The 17,835-nt window shown below is 42.8% G+C and overlaps 1 protein-coding gene across 1 annotated transcript in view; it reads left to right on the top strand.

The window, feature by feature from the left end:
• LOC142210042 (vasoactive intestinal polypeptide receptor 1-like) overlaps nt 1-17,835 on the top strand; it is a 68,333-nt gene that overhangs the window by 41,065 nt on the left and 9,433 nt on the right. Inside the window, exons 9-11 of the mRNA XM_075279072.1 lie at nt 1,225-1,291; nt 8,697-8,788; nt 16,786-16,915. Coding sequence (XP_075135173.1) covers nt 1,225-1,291; nt 8,697-8,788; nt 16,786-16,915 — 289 coding nt within the window. The remainder of the gene's footprint in view (nt 1-1,224; nt 1,292-8,696; nt 8,789-16,785; nt 16,916-17,835) is intronic.

The raw sequence follows: 17,835 nt of genomic DNA, 5'->3' as shown, positions 1-17,835 counted from the left end.
ATACTGTGTGTGAGCCTGTATAGTGGGTGTTATACTGTGTGGGGGCCAATAATGGGGGTACTACACTGTGGGATCCAGTAAAGGGGTATATACTATGTGGAAGCCGTTAAAGGGAAATTTATACTGTATGGGGTTCAGTAAAAGGAGTAATATACCCTGGGGGCCACTAAAGGGGACTTTATACTTTGTGCTTGTGATTCCTTCACTAATATTGGTGATAGGAGTTGCATTGCAATCCCTACTATTCCGTAACTGACCACGACTTCCAGTTCTGGAAGTCAAACATCCTGGTCCCCTTTTGTGGACGTCCAGTATTTATACTTTTTTTTTTTTTTAAATGTAGATTGTGAGCCCCACACAGAGCTCACAATGCACATTTTTCCCTATCAGTATGTCTTTGGAATATGGGATGGAAATCCATGCAAACACGGGGAGAACATACAAACTCCTTGCAGATGGTTTTCTGCCCTTGGCGGGATTTGAACACCAGGACTCCAGCGCTGCAGGGCTGCAGTGCTAACCACTGAGCCACCGTGTGGCCCCTTATTTATACCTTTTCTGCTAGCGCTGTGACTCTGGGTCGGACCCCGCTCTAGTCCTACTGCTTGAACACCACACAGAGCATTGATCATTTGGTATATTACTTTTAAGCTAAATTCACATCTGCATCAGGGTCTGGCAAAAAGTTCTGCAAGTTATTTATTCCATTCTTCCTCTGAGGGACCTAAAGAATAAAAATCAAAGCACATATAGCATAAGTGGGTACAATGCAAAAAATGTATTCCAAATATCCCCTTTATGTTTGCTACATCTGCATATATTTAGAATAAACAAATTCATTGTAAAACTACTTCTTCATAGCACATAGCAAATGACATGGTGCCATCTTATGGAGAACATTGAAATACCTTCTCTGGATGAAAGTCAGTAAGGAAATGTTCAAGTCTGCTAAGAAAAATGAACATATCCCTGTAAGAGACAGGGGAGAAATCTTTAGGGAAATATATTTGTGTGAACTTGTCTGTAAAGGAATGGATCATCTATGTACCAGAAATTCAGGACATTTACTGATGTATTCCTAATGTACCACATGCAAGGGAATGATTATTGTGCTACGTCCGTGTTCTGATATATACTGTGTAATATATATATATATATATATATATATATATATATATATATATATATATTTCTAATATTTCTCTATGTTGATATCTGGTATAGGTGCTGGGATGATTATGAAAACATTTACTGGTGGATCATCAAAACCCCAATCCTAGTTGCCATATTTGTAAGTACCAGCTGATAAAACAGATTTCTCTGTATTGTTCTGTTTTGTTCAGTGAACTTGAAAACTTTGAGCTTCCCTGTGAGCGGTGCCATTATTGACCACAAGGTGGTGTACTAATAAATATAGATATACAGTAATGCAGCGTTTCTTCTCTTAGTTACCGCTTATTCTCAGTTCAGTTTATGTATCAAGATTGTTTGGATCCTCAATATAAATGGTTTAGAAGACACATTATAATCCCAATCCATAGTCATATGAGTTCTGACTCAGGGTGACTACTATACTATAGCTAGACTATTGAAATCCTAGTAATAGAACACATTAGCTAATTCCACCCTATTGTTACCTTTAACCCCTTCATGCTACAGCCATTTTTCACATTTTTTTTTTTCCTACCACTCTCGCCACACAATGTACTGGACAGCTGCAAACAATTCAGAAGGGGGGTGGGGGGGGGGTGGGGGGTGGAGGGATTGAGAAGAAAACTGCACATGTGCCATTTTCTTATGGGTTTTGTTATTATGATGTTCACTGTGCAGCCAAATGATATGATATCTATATTATCGGGTCTTTACCAAATGTATATAATTTTTATTATGTTCTGACACCTTATGAAAATTCCAAAACTTTGAAAATATGTTTTTTTTATTGGAGTTGCCATATTCTGATACCCATGACTTTTTTCTATTTTGGCTGCATAAAGATTTTTTTTGTTATTCTATTGTGTTAAAATTTGTGGGGGAAGGAAAAATGGTAAAAAAAAATCGCAATTCAGCCATCTTGATTCTTTTTTTCCAGCTAGGGCATTCATCATATGGGAAAACTAATTATATGTCTTTAGTTTGGGCGTTTTCGGATGCGGGGTATGTAATGTCTGTCTTTGCTTATTTATTTTTATTTGGAATCTCGGCAGTGGGAGGGATTTGAAATTTTATATTTTTTTACTTTGCTGATATTTTGTTTAAAAAATATTTGAAAATTTGATCGTTAGATCACTCATAGCATAGACTGCAATACAACTATATACCTGGCAGTTTTATATAAAGTGCCAATATCTGACGTACTTTTACAGCAGATGTCGGTGTAGGCACACCTACACTTCTGAACAGCTTTTGATTTCCTGTTTTTGATTTTGTGACATTAATAAATTTAATAATATTTTGGTGTCTTTCTGTGACATTCTCTATTGAAATCCACTTTCTCTCTGTACACAGCGGGGCAGGCTCTTGTATTATGTAGGGAAGCTGAGCCTGGGGATGAAGAACGGGGGTAACTTCAAACAGTTATGTCTCAGGCATTTTAAAACACAGCATCAGATGAAATTCTCATATTTCATTGCAGTTTTACTTCCAGATATATGAGCAGATGGAGACACATTCAGAATTGGCATATTTATATGCAGCTGCGGCAATTTATTATTTTTTTTTAAACTGTAATTTTTGTTAAAAGGGTTTTAACAATATAACAAAATGTGCCATGGCATATGGCCAGCGGAAGCAATAAAGAATATCAGTGTAACAAAAGTAAATATATCAGAACAAATAAACACAAGAGACAAGGATAGGAATGAAGAACACATAGGGAAGTAAGGGAAGGGATCGGCTTTAGAGACCTTGTGTAATACAATAGCATACCTCCCAACCGTCCTAGACTCTGTGGGACAGTCCCAGATTGTGGGTCTTGTCCCATGGTCCCAGTTGGCGGGAGGTATGTCCTGGATTGAATTCATCTGTGTCCAGAGAGGAACCAGATAAGTTGAATACAGTGGTGAAGCAGGAGCGGACAGTCCCTTACTGACCACTGTTCCCCTCCCTATGCTCCGGCCCTGGGAGCTGTAGGCGCGATGTGATGATGTCACTCACATCGCCCCTACAGCTCCCTGAACAGTCCAGGAGAAGAGACTGCACAGAGCAGCAGGGGAGCGAGGAGAGGTAAGTATCAGTGATTTTATTATGTTAAACTTTCGGGAGTGACTTAGACTGGGGAGAGATAAAGGAGACATTAAACTGTTGATAGATGAAGGGGGGCAATTAAACTTGGGGAAGATGAAGGGGGGCATTAAGCTGGTGGTAGATGAAGGGGAGACATTAAATTTGTGGTAGATGAAGGGGGGACATTAAACTGGTGACAGATGAAGAGGGACAATTAAACTGGAAGCAGATGAAGGTGGGCATTAAGCTGGTGGCAGATGAGGAGAGGCAATTAAACCGGGGTAGATACAGGGGGCATTAAAGGGGTATTCCCATGTCCCTTGCTCACCAGTCTTCACTGCTGTAAAGACTTCTTTCTTCCTGGTTTTCGGCGTCAATTGGTGGGCAGGGTTTCATATGCAAAGCAAGCGGCGAGATGACGTCGCTTCTATGCCGCTGGCCTTGCCTGCGCGCTCCTGGTGCAGCTAGGCATCGGACATACAGTTCTTTAATAAGATGGTGAGACAAGTCTCCCAGCCCTCATATATCTCCCAAGTATAATTTTCAGCTCCGCTCATTCTGAACGTAAAACTCGTTCAGAATGAGCGCATAAAAAGCAGCTCCCATTCATTTCTATAGGTGTCAGCATTCACGTGCTACCCATTGAAATGAATGGGAGGCTTTTTTACCTATTGCTTTCAATGTGATACATGCGTAGAGGCAGCAGCACAGTGGCAATGCCCACAAAATGAGGCTTCCTGGCAACTTCTGGCAGCCTCACTAAGCCCCGCCCACCACTTCCGCCGCCGTGATCAACAACAGCACCAACGCTGCTATGAAGATGGGGAAGGTAAGTAGCCTACCTCCCCCTCCTCTCGCCTAACCTACTGCATGTCTTATGGAGTGGGTTGTCCCCCGCTCCATAAGATACCCCCCAGAAAATAAGACATGTCTTATATTTAGGACGAACACGGTAGGTCTCATGTGTGGTGCAGACACAGGAACAGCTACAGACACAGGCTCGCTCCCGTGCACTTAGCCCCCCTCCCTCCCCCCTGAGAGCAGGCAGCTAAGTCACTTGGGAAATGAGCAGATATAATCCCAAGGACCATAGAAACGCAGTGTCAACAATGAAGTGAATAAATTAAGATAGTGGACAAACAAAGCAGTTTTGCTGATGCAGTGTATTTAGGAAAAGTCTTAAATCCACATTAACAAGCACTATAGATATGATCCTTGTTATGGGACAACCCCTTTAAGGTGGTGACAGATGAAGGGGGACATTAAATTGGCAGATGAAGGGGGACATTAAACTGGTGGCAGTTGGAGGGTGCAATTAAACTGTGGGCAAATGCAGGGGACATTAAATTGATGGCAGATGAAGGGGGACATTAAACTGGGGACAGATGGCGGAGAGGACATTAAACTAGAGGGGCAGATGGAAGGTGACATTAAACTGGGGCCAACTGGAGGAGAACATTAAATGGTGGGGATAGCTGGAGAGGGACATTCCGCCTTTAGTTGCTCCAAGTTTAATGCCCCTCCACCAGCTTCCCCAGTTTAATGTTGCTCTCTATTCTACCCCAGTGTAAACTGGGGTTCAAGTAGACGGACTTCATACTATGGGGCAATTGAAGGGGAACATTATAATGTGGGGTCATATAACGTTAGGGTCACTGTAGGAGCATTATATTGTGTGGGAGCAGTATAAGAAAAGTGGGTGAGAATGGGCGGAGTCATTGTATAAGTGAGTAGAGCTACATTTGCTGTGGCGCACATAGCACACCACACATTTTGTCCCTCTTTTTGTCCTTTCAAAGTTGGGAGGTATTTAATAGGTATCCTAGTGAGATTAATTTGCATTGAAGGCCTCAGTCTTGTGATTGAGGGAGGCAGCTGTGGCAATTTATAACTGGCTATATCTCCAGATATAATACAGATATAACTGTGATCTTGGTGTCATATGATAGTTGAGAATCTCATCTGCTGCTAGGTCTCATCATGCCAGAAGTTTCACTGCATAATTCAAGAGCCTGCCCCCCTGCACTTCAGTGAAATGTGGAGTACACATTTTATACTGAAATGGATTTCAGCGCAGGATTTGACAGTAAGGAACCAAAATTCCAATGGTATAATTTTGCCCCTATTAAAGGGCCACGCACACCACTGCTATTGGTTTGGGAGGAGGGAGGAGCAGGGGCATTTTAGACCTGACAGACTCCCTTTAATGATACAAATGCTGCTAGAAAATCCAAAGGTGTTAAAAGGTTTATGTGTACTTTAAACTACGCTTATAAGTCCTTCATACAGTTATGTTTCATTTTTCCGACTTGTTACCACTGAAAGTAGAAAAAAGTACAATACAGATGAAGAAGGATAATAACTGAGATCATTTTTCACAATGTTTGGTAGGGGTGTAAACCATTCTAGTTTGAGGGCCATATTGTCAGACTGTTCTACTTCAAGGAGCTGCAATAAAACTTCTGATGTTTGAGGCTGAGGCCCCAAAGCTTCATTTTTAGGCTGAGGCCCCACGTTGCAGAATTGCAGCTTTTTTTGTTGCAGATTTTGCAATGTTTTTTTGAGTCAAAGTCAAGAGTGGAATCAGCAGAAGGAAGAAGTATAAGAACTTTCTTGATAAATCTCATTCCTTTGGTAGCCACTCTTGGTTTTTGCTTTAATAAACACAGCAAATTCTGCAACAAAAAAAGCTGTGTTTCCGCACAGTGGGGCCTCAGCCTGAAAGTGTAAAGACTTGTAGGTTAGACTATACATAAATTATAATTTTTTTGGCTGGAAAATGACTTTACTGAATGTAGTGGCACATACTTTATGCTATTGGTCACAGTGTTATGAGAATATGCCGATAAATTAATGAAACAGCGTACAGTACTCCATTACAAATGATGTATGGTGAATAAAACTTCTAAAGCAGTAGTTCATACTGGCACTGACATTAGTGCAATAATGGCAGTAATGTAACACTATAATTCCACTCAGCATCATTATTAATCAGAGGAACCATCCAAAATAGCATTGCATCAGGATGGACCATCTCCAAAGGCAGCAGAATACATAAAGAGATAGGATAACTCTATTGAAACGCATTCAATCAATAGATCAGTCAGTGTTGCCCCTAAACAAATATATCCACAACAGTCCAAAATTTCCCAGGATTGACCCTATTTATAGTAGAAAACTAGTAAATGTGTTGTGTCCCAATTCTAAAAGGATGGTTTGTATAAACTTTGCCCCAAGGTGGTGTTCCCAAGTGGGTCAGAATCACCCCCTTGCTGACGAATAAATGACATGATTTTTGCCAACCAGAAACTTGTAAGTATAGTACAAACACTATACAAGCAGCATCTGCTAAAGGGGTCTTCAGTAGAGATGAGCGAACACTAAAATGTTCGAGGTTCGAAATTCGATTCGAACAGCCGCTCACTGTTCGAGTGTTCGAATGGGTTTCGAACCCCATTATAGTCTATGGGGAACATAAACTCGTTAAGGGGGAAACCCAAATTCGTGTCTGGAGGGTCACCAAGTCCACTATGACACCCCAGGAAATGATACCAACACCCTGGAATGACACTGGGACAGCAGGGGAAGCATGTCTGGGGGCATAAAAGTCACTTTATTTCATGGAAATCCCTGTCAGTTTGCGATTTTCGCAAGCTAACTTTTCCCCATAGAAATGCATTGGCCAGTGCTGATTGGCCAGAGTACGGAACTCGACCAATCAGCGCTGGCTCTGCTGGAGGAGGCGGAGTCTAAGATCGCTCCACACCAGTCTCCATTCAGGTCCGACCTTAGACTCCGCCTCCTCCGGCAGAGCCAGCGCTGATTGGCCGAAGGCTGGCCAATGCATTCCTATGCGAATGCAGACTTAGCAGTGCTGAGTCAGTTTTGCTCAACTACACATCTGATGCACACTCGGCACTGCTACATCAGATGTAGCAATCTGATGTAGCAGAGCCGAGGGTGCACTAGAACCCCTGTGCAAACTCAGTTCACGCTAATAGAATGCATTGGCCAGCGCTGATTGGCCAATGCATTCTATTAGCCCGATGAAGTAGAGCTGAATGTGTGTGCTAAGCACACACATTCAGCACTGCTTCATCACGCCAATACAATGCATTAGCCAGTGCTGATTGGCCAGAGTACGGAATTCGGCCAATCAGCGCTGGCCAATGCATTCTATTAGCCCGATGAAGTAGAGCTGAATGTGTGTGCTAAGCACACACATTCAGCACTGCTTCATCACGCCAATACAATGCATTAGCCAGTGCTGATTGGCCAGAGTACGGAATTCGGCCAATCAGCGCTGGCTCTGCCGGAGGAGGCGGAGTCTAAGGTCGGACCTGAATGGAGACTGGTGTGGAGCGATCTTAGACTCCGCCTCCTCCAGCAGAGCCAGCGCTGATTGGTCGAGTTCCGTACTCTGGCCAATCAGCGCTGGCCAATGCATTCTATTAGCCCGATGAAGTAGAGCTGAATGTGTGTGCTTAGCACACACATTCAGCTCTACTTCATCAGGCTAATAGAATACATTGGCCAATCAGCGCTGGCCAATGCATTCTATTAGCTTGATGAAGCAGAGTGTGCACAAGGGTTCAAGCGCACCCTCGGCTCTGATGTAGCAGAGCCGAGGCTGCACAAGGGTTCAAGCGCACCCTCGGCTCTGATGTAGGAGAGCCGAGGGTGCACTTGAACCCTTGTGCACCCTCGGCTCTGCTACATCAGAGCCGAGGGTGCGCTTGAACCCTTGTGCACACTCTGCTTCATCAAGCTAATAGAATGCATTGGCCAGCACTGATTGGCCAGAGTACGGAATTCGGCCAATCAGCGCTGGCCAATGCATCCCTATGGGAAAAAGTTTATCTCACAAAAATCACAATTACACACCCGATAGAGCCCCAAAAAGTTATTTTTAATAACATTCCCCCCTAAATAAAGGTTATCCCTAGCTATCCCTGCCTGTACAGCTATCCCTGTCTCATAGTCACAAAGTTCACATTCTCATATGACCCGGATTTGAAATCCACTATTCGTCTAAAATGGAGGTCACCTGATTTCGGCAGCCAATGACTTTTTCCAATTTTTTTCAATGCCCCCGGTGTCGTAGTTCCTGTCCCACCTCCCCTGCGCTGTTATTGGTGCAAAAAAGGCGCCAGGGAAGGTGGGAGGGGAATCGAATTTTGGCGCACTTTACCACGTGGTGTTCGATTCGATTCGAACATGGCGAACACCCTGATATCCGATCGAACATGTGTTCGATAGAACACTGTTCGCTCATCTCTAGTCTTCAGACACCGAGTAAAGAATTTCTAGTGCTACAGAAGTGAAATAGCTAGGTTAGGAGAATCATTCAATACTGCCCTGCTGCAAATGTACATAGAAAGAGAGCAGAGGTCAGAATGGCTGACAGTAATAGGTGTCAAGTAGCTACTGACTGTACCAGAAACTAAGAACATGTTATTTTCTCTATTCTTTAGCTGAATTTCATCATATTTCTAAATGTGATCAGAATTCTTCTGCAGAAAATACGATGTCCAGATATCAGTAAAAACTACAAGCAGCAGTATATGTAAGTAATACTGAGACATTATGGTACTTTGTGTTTCATGCCAAATCTAATTGGACTTAAAGTGGGTCTGGCAACAGAATCCAGCATATCAACCCAGCCCAGAGATCGATAGGTTAGGGTACTCTGAATCAAACCGTGTTTTCCCCTTGTGTTGCAATACCTTGGCTCCGGAGGCACAAGGGGAAACCACCATTTGATATGTTGAGTTCTAACTAATGGTACTCAGAACTTGTTTTTCCTACATAGTGTAACATAGGCTGTTATATATTATGGCTGTTATATATTTGTAATGTAGAGGCTTTTCCCTATGAGGGATATCTGTTTTGGTTGATATTCCATTTATGAGTTGACTGCCATCTTGACTTCTTCTTTCCCTCTTTCCCATTATATCTCTGGCTTGACAGAGAGGGCAGAGTCTCAACACACTTCACATGCTTTATGTCATATTTAAAGGGCTTAAGCAACATTGACAGCCTATCTGTTAGGGAATTGCTAGATGTGCAATTCCCCAGTAGCTGCTGGTAAAAACTGGGAGGAAGGGAATGACAAGAGAGTGTCCTAAGACTGAACCCGTCTCCAGTCCCTGCCTATTTGCCTCACCTACTCTAGGCGGTAGGCAGGGGTGAACCTGGGCTTTCTGCTGCCTGAAGCGGCGTCAGAAAGCCCCCCCCCCCAGAGGAGGGGCGGAGCTGAGGGGACGGGGCCGAGCGGAAAGGGGCGGGTTGAGCGGAAAGGGGGCATGGCCGAGCGGCGTTCGCAGGCAGGGAGAGGACCTGCTCTCTGCCTGAGTGTGAGGGGCGGCCGCTGGAGCAACGCTGCGTCCAGCAGGGCCGCCCCAATACAACGCTCGCTTCCCGTGTCGGGCTGCAGACACGGTGATGCTAAGCCAGTCCAGGACAGCTTGTCCTGGACTGGCTTAGGTCAGCAAAAATGCCGCCATCCTGAGGCCCTGGCATAGCGCCGCCTGAAGCGGTCACTTCAGGTCGCCTCATGGGAGGTGCGGCGCTGGCGGTAGGGGACAACTGGGCAACAGTCCCTTCCTGTTATAAAAATGATAACACAGAATGCAGACTAGACGAACAACAACAAACGGGATGTCAGCTAGCCAAGGGGTCAGAAACAGTCAAGCAGTGAGGTACAGAATCATAATCCAAGAGAGTAGTCACAAGAAAAAAACAAGGGTCAGAAATATAAATACAAACAGCAAAACAATATAGAGCCAGCACACACAGAAAGGCAATAGCATGCATTAGGGAATGGGCTGGAAAGATAGTTAAAGGAATCCACCCTAGACTTGATTGGCCTAGAGGAATGTCCATGAAAAGCACTAAGTTAACTCCCTAGTAGCCAAATGAACAAAAGCACTGGCTGGACTGACACACAGCAGTGGATCCTCAGCTGTGCTAGATCAGCAGGTACAAAGTATCACAACTGAACACACCTCCATTGCTGAAGCGTGTTACTGGATGATGGCGCAGAGGCCCAAACAGGCAAAGATGTTACACTATCCTTTGAAAAGCCATCAATTTAAGATCAGTGGGGGGGTCTGCGTTTCAGCACATCTGTTGATCAGCAATGTGTATAGGCCACAATGCTTACTGTATATAAATGCTGCGGCTTCTCATTGCTTAAGTTGGGAATCTGATTTCTGGAAATGCCAAAGGTTGGACACCCACCTACTTCACACTAATGGCAAATCTTAAGGTTAGACCATTTATTTCTATGCACTGCAGTTTCACATTGTCCTCCTCTGCCCCTTGCTTGTGATTGCTACAATTCTACCTATTAGTAGGAGTCAGGAGAGAGCAGAGTGAAGTTGCATCACATAGAAATACACTGGAGATTCTGCACACAGCACACACATGTATTGCAGACAGGCAGTGGTAGTCAGTGCAGTTTTATACATCAGCAGCTAATCATTAAATAGACTTCTAAGCTATATCACTCTGCTTTTGATCTCTTAGACTCGGTTCACATCTGCGCCTGGTCTCTGTATGTGCATTCCGTTCTTCTCTCCGAATGAAAAATGTGGAGAAAAAAGCGCCGCAATATATGGATGCAAGTGAGCTGAGATAAATCAGAATGCACAGTAGAATATTGCTGTGAGCTAGCATTATATGCCCAACAAATTCCCACAGTGTTTCTGTTAAGAGGGGCGTAGAGAGGTGCCCAAAGTGCTGGATGTGGGTGAGTGGCGCCAACTTGACATGTGACATTTAGTTACATGGCTAAGGAACTAAAACTCTGCTCCCCATGAAGAAACGTCTAAACTTATATTCATCTCACTGAGAATGTATGTCCATGTACAGCCAAAACCAGGAAAGAATTGAAGAAACAGCCACATTATCTACCCGTCATAGCTGTTTTTCTTAATACCCACAACTGGTTTTGGCTTCAATTTTTTTTTTTTTTTTTTTTAAAACGAACAAAAAAACTCCAAACTTATAAACACACCCTTTGGTTGGGGCAACACAGGCAGTAGTCGCGTTCGCGGCTGAGAACTTGCCAGCAAGCAGATAACCTGTTACAATGGACAGTAGGAGCATAGCGGGTAAGAGAAATCATATCTATATGCTGCGACTAAAACTTGCAATATGTCAGTTTATTTGAGTTTCAGTTGTGACTGGAATCAGAAATCGATAGTTTTGTGAGCCGGCAGTGATTCCTGCAGGTGCGCAGAAGGAAAAACTCTCTGATTTCAGGTGGTGATTGCCATGCCAACGTGCAGAGGAACCTGTGGCAGCTCCACTAATGGAATCCCCAACCTAAGAGAAGCAAATATAGTAATAAGAGATAATAGACTTGTGGATATCCTACCTGTTAATAGTTACAGCTTTAGAGACAGGTCTGTCCTATCTATCTATCTATCTATCTATCTATCTATCTATCTATCTATCTATTGTGGGGAATCGCTCAGGTAGATGCTTGTAGCAGTGCAGGAAACAGGGACACGGACACTGGATTGCACACAGGTTCAGGCTCTATTCACATGTAGAGCATACACGGCTTTTGCAAAGCTACAGGATAAACAAAACAAAATCCTTCTCGGCTGAGAAAACTAACTTAAACGTAAGGAAACTTTTCCCTGACTATACAGGAGACTGGCTACCAGTCTCCCACTTTGGCAACAACAACGGGTGGCACAGTACCTGCTTTGGAGGTCTGGTCTGGACAGTTCAACTCTGTCTGTGTGGTGCCACACTGCTAGTCTTCACACTCAGGGGGCATTCACACGGAGTAACGCCGGGCGTGTATCACAGCCGTACACGCCGGCGTTACGGCAGACTGCCGAACACTTCCCATTCACTTCAAAGGGAGCGCTCGTAAACGCCGCTGTTACGAGCACTCCCATTGAAGTGAATGGGAAGTGTTCGGCAGTCTGCTGTAACGCCGGTGTGTACGGCTGTGATACACGCCCGGCGTTACTCTGTGTGAATGCTCCCTCAGACTGTTATTAGGGCCTGATTAGTCAGCTGACCTCCCTGGTGTGTCTTTACCAAACACCCTTTAGCTGCTTGGCTGGGACATACCTGTCTTCCCAGACCACACCCTTCACTCTCTCACACTATCTATCTATCTATCTATCTATCTATCTATCTATCTATCTATCTATCTATCTATCTATCTATCTATCTATCCATCTCCTATCTATCTATCTATCTATCCATCTCCTATCTATCTATCTATCTATCTATCTATCTCTCTATCTAACTCCAAAAAAGCAGGCAGCACACCAATTATTGTGAAAATAAGTGAAGGAGGTTTATTGCCTCATACTGCGACGTTTCAAGCAAGCTCTTGGAGCTGAAACGTCTCAGTGTGAGGCAATAAACCTCCTTCTCTTATTTTCACAATTTGTGAACCATAGAATGCTATGTATTCCACTTGTTTATCAGACTGGAGCACTTATCGGGTGTTGATACATTAAAGACTAAGATAAGGGCTCTGCAGAACAGACAGGTTATATCAGGGATAGGGGACCTTCGGCTGTCCAGCTGCTGTGAAACTACAGCTCCCAACATGCTCCATTCACTTCCATGGGAGTTCCAAGAACAGCAGAGCAAGTATGCATGCTGGGAGTTGTAGTATTACAACAGCTGGAGAGCCGTACGTTCCCTACCCCTGGGTTATATGAACACAGTAAATTAACTTCTACAGCCCATCACCCACTTCTGCCAGGCTATATGACACACCAGTCCATGCATATCTAAATGATACATGTGTAAGGGAGGTGTAAAATAAAAAATAAAGTCTAGTCACCCATTCCTAGATCTAGGTCTTTGGTCCAGGGCCAGAGCATCAATGCCTTAAGTGATCTCAATGTGATTAGCGGCTTCAGTGGCCACATTACTGGTATTTAGAATGTTTTACACTTGAAGGGGTTAAGGCACCGTGTGCCCTTAAGATGTTTTGTAATTGCTTTTGCTTTGTCATGTACATTTAATACTCTACCTTTAACTTCAGAGTTTGGCTGTTGGTAAATGGTATAGGAGAGCCTTAGGGCCGGGGGAGTAGCACGACCCCAGAGTATTGGTCAGTTATATGGGGACTCTGTGCCTTAGGGGCCGTATCACCCTCTGGTGTGGAGTTCAAAATCCAGCTTGCCAACACTTAAATTTTTTTTCCTGTGATCATGGCCAGGAGTGTAGCTGTAGGGGGTATATATATATATATATATATATATATATATATATATATATATATATCTCTTGTCATGTTGTTATGTATACATATTTCTATAGAACAACTTAGTCTTCAGCTTTGTGCCCCAATTGCTGGTTGACAAGTATGCTGGAAGGAGCTCAGTATTAGGATTCTCTATGTGGGCAGTTGTCAAGTTGTGGTTGCCACTGCATAGACAATGTAATATTTCATGGTGGACATTCAGTTTTTTGGAGATCTATGTAACATGCTCTTATTTAGCTTTTTGGGGTGGATGATAGTTTCTAAAAGTGGGATCAGGATGTCCATATCACTATTAGGGAATAAGGACAGGGGTTATCTTGATTGGACAATTCCTTTGATGATCTATAAGTAATGATCAGAAATGAAGTAATGCACTCACCACTCACAGGTAGTTACCGTATATACTCGAGCATAAGCCGAATTTTTCAGCACAGTTTTTGCCACAATATCAATGTATAGAATCTCCCATAAAATAGTGCAAAAAAAAAAAAAAAAAAAGTTCTAAATCACTCCTCTCCCTAAGGATACATACAAAAGTAGAAAATTACTGCGAAACACATACACATTAGGTATCCCTGTGTCTGAAAGTGCCCAGTCTATTGAATATAGGGTATCTGCAGTGCTCCTGTTCCGCCGGGAAGGGGTTAATAGGATCACTGCAGATACCCTATATTCAGCCAGACTGAATTCCAAGTGGGGGAAGAAAAAACAGTCCTCAAGCTCAGGGAAGGGGCAGACAGACAACCAAAACACTCCCTTCCCTTCCCCAGCACCCAGCATCTACTGTACCCCAAAACTCCAACCATTATAATTTTTGAAATTTTCCAATAGCTGCTGCATTTCCCCCCCTAGGCTTATACTCGAGTCAATAAGTTTTCCCTGTTTTTTGTGGTAAAATTAGGGTCCTTGGCTTATATTCGGGTCGGCTTATACTCGAGTATATACGGTATGTGATATTGGCAGCTTTGCCTAGGATGTCATAAGAACGCTATGCCTGTATCTGCATGTATTCAATAAATCACTTACTTACACAAGGTGTTCTGCACAACATGTTTCTGTTTTCTTTTTATGAGCTACATAGAATCTCATCTTAGACGTATTACCATACAAGAAAGCTTTGCCATTTGCCATGAATATGTCAAAATATTCTGATCTCTGTGAGGTCAGGATCTGTTTGCAGTCATTGAATGATAATCAAGAGATGAAAATCTGGGGATAATCAATTTTTACGGATCCCAATGTGCTGGATAGTCACTTTATAAATCCATATGCAGTGATTGGCAGTAATTTTCCAAAGGTGGATAACCCTTTTAACTAGTAATATCTTAATATTTACTACAGGCAGAGCTGCGGCTCTCAGCTGTAATATGACATCATAACCACTTTTCTAGGTAGAATAAAACTGGAGATGCAGCTATTTGAAGAAACCCACACTTTGGCAACTACTATACTGCCGGGTCTTTAAAGATGCAGCAGAGCTGCCACTATAGCTACCAGGTGTCTGCTGTCTACTCTGATCATGGGCATTGTGTGGCTCAACCAACCGCCCAAAGCCTAAAACTGGTCTCCTGGGGCCAGTTTCCACTGGCCTTTTACCTTCTTCGTTGTAGGATGGCTACCACATGGTGAGATTGCAGGAGCCGTCCTGTTGCTTTAGCAGCTGGAAGCCTTCTGAAGGATTCCAGTCCTGCAATAGTAAAATAAGGAAAGTCCCATAGACTACACTACAGTGGGATCAAACAAGTCCCCCAGGGGGCTAAAAAATTGTAAAAAATAATCATCGCCCTTTGCCTAGATTTGAAATGAAAGTTAATTATACATCCCCATTTCCGAAAATACCTGGTCTACAAACTTAAAAATATTTTTCCCATAAAAAAATCATGAGCCAAACTGCAGTTTTTTGCCATTTCGCCTCCCATAAAAATTTGAATAAAAGCGATCAAAACATCAGATATTCCCCAAAATGGTATCCATAAAAAGTACCTGGCCCTGCAAAAAAAAAAACATCCCAGCACACGAAAATATAAAAGTTACGGGTGTCCAAATATGGTGACTTCAAAATTTTTTTTTACATTTATTTTGCAAAGCTTTGGATTTTGGTTGGCTTTGGTTAGATTGTAAGAAAAAAAAAAATAATAAAAAATATATATATATATATATATATATATATATATATATATATATATATATATATATATAAATTTGGTATCCCTAAAATCTTACTGACCCAGCATGGAAATTGCAGCAAGTCAATTATACCTACAGAAACACTGGTGGTTTCCTTATAGGTATAATGGAAGAGGAAAGTCTGCAGAGGTTTCCTACTTTCTGTGAAAAGTGATTCGGGAAAACCATAATGCGTTCGTTTCTGCAGCAGTTTTTCCCGCAATGGATTTTGCTGCGGTCTACTACGTTAGGCCTTAGCATAAAATGGAAAATTCATGTGACTGGTTTCCTTCAGTAAATTCTGTGGGTAGGTGGGTAGATTGTCGAGAGGATTGGAGAAGTACATTTACATATAGCGTCTTCTGTCTGTCTGTGACTCAGATTGGGGGATGTTTTTTAGTTATAACTGTGCTGAGTAGCAATTTGGTAATAAATAGAGATGAGCGAACACTAAAATGTCCGAGGTTCGAAATCCGATTCGAACAGCCACACACTGTTCAACTGTTCGAACGGATTTCAAACCCCATTATAGTCTATGGGGGGAAATGCTCGTTTCAGGGGTATGCACAATTGGATAAAATTATACTTACCAAGTCCACGAGTGACGGTCGGGCTGGATTCTCCTTGAAGTCTTCTCCCGGCGCAGCGCCCCCACGTCTTCTTCCGGCTGGAATTCACTCTGCCTAGGCATCGGGGCCTAGGCAGAGCCAACTGCGCATGCGCAGTCGGCTCTGCCCGGCCCGACGCCTGAGCAGAGCATGAGCAGTCGGCTCTGCCTAGGCCGGATGCCTAGGCAGAGTGAATTCCAGCCTGAAGACGCCGCGGGGACGCTGCACGGAGAAGACTTCTAAAGGTAAGAGAAGAACCAGCGTTGATTGGCAGAATGTATAGCATTCTGCCAATCAACGCTGGTTCTGCATCGAACCTTAAACTTCGAACAGCTAGTAGTGTTCGATCGAGTACGAGTATTTCGAATACCGTAGTATTCGATCGAACACCTACTCGATCGAACACTACTCGCTCATCTCTAGTAATAAAGTATTTATCTATCTAGTAACAAATCCTCTTTCAATCCCATATTTATATTGCAAATGATAAATAGCACATTCCAGTTTTTGTTGATTTTTTGCTTTCCTCTTTTCTAGGAGACTAGCTAAATCTACACTTCTTCTCATCCCTCTATTTGGAATTCATTACGTCATATTTGCCTTGTTTCCTGAGCACATTGGCGTGTGGGCCAGGCTATATTTTGAGCTTGTTCTTGGATCAAATCAGGTGATTCTTCATTTGGCTACCATTATTTATGTAATTAAGAAGCTATAATATATATTGGCCTGGTGATTACGTACCATGACTGATAATAAATTTAGAGCAACTCCTAAGCCACGTTCCTTTCCGTGAAAGTGGCATGGGTGGCACAAAAGTGAAAAAGTCACAACTTTTTGAGCAAAACCCGATTTGTGGAAAAAGGTGAGACTTTTTATGCCTTGTATGCCAGAAAACCAGTACACAAAGCATAATAGATCTCCCCAATGCATTCATCAGTAAACTTTTCACGTGCTATAATAGTGCAAAATGTTCTGTATTTTATTAAAGCAAACCTGTCATCACCCTGTCATTGTGTCAAATTTTGGTGCAGAGAAAATAAATTTTCGATCTGTATGCAACCAAACTGTTTGGTGCATCCAGGGTATTGACTACACCTTCATTTAACTTTGATTTTTGCCCATTACTGCCTCATAAATGGGCAGTATGGTTGAATTAAATGCACTCTAAAAAATAGCAATATTTTATAATCAAGTTTCCTGCCACTAGAAGCCTCCATCTTTCCTAATTTGCTGTTCACTCTCTGGTAGAAGGGAAAGTCCTTCTTTAGAAACCAAGAGGTTCAAAACAGGGTGTGGAGTGGAAGGGGCAGGTCTCTTTATCCAGCCTTGACATGTTAACACAAAGCTTTGCTGTTCTGTGGCCCCTGCCAGCAGACTGCTCAGAGAGGGTCTGCAATTTACAGTAAGTGTAATGGAAATCTACTTCTCACAGGTTCTAGTGTTATTGTTGATAGTATGCTATTCAGAGATCCTTTCAGCTGCATCATAACCTGGATTTTCAGGCCAGTGTACCTGGATCTCCCACATCTATGTAGAATCTTTTCACATTCAATTTAATTTCATCAGTTGTCACATGCAATGTATACC

This window comes from Leptodactylus fuscus, chromosome 6, assembly GCF_031893055.1.
Source record: "Leptodactylus fuscus isolate aLepFus1 chromosome 6, aLepFus1.hap2, whole genome shotgun sequence".
Lineage (NCBI taxonomy): Eukaryota > Metazoa > Chordata > Amphibia > Anura > Leptodactylidae > Leptodactylus > Leptodactylus fuscus.
This window is presented reverse-complemented; position numbering and strand designations above follow the sequence as displayed.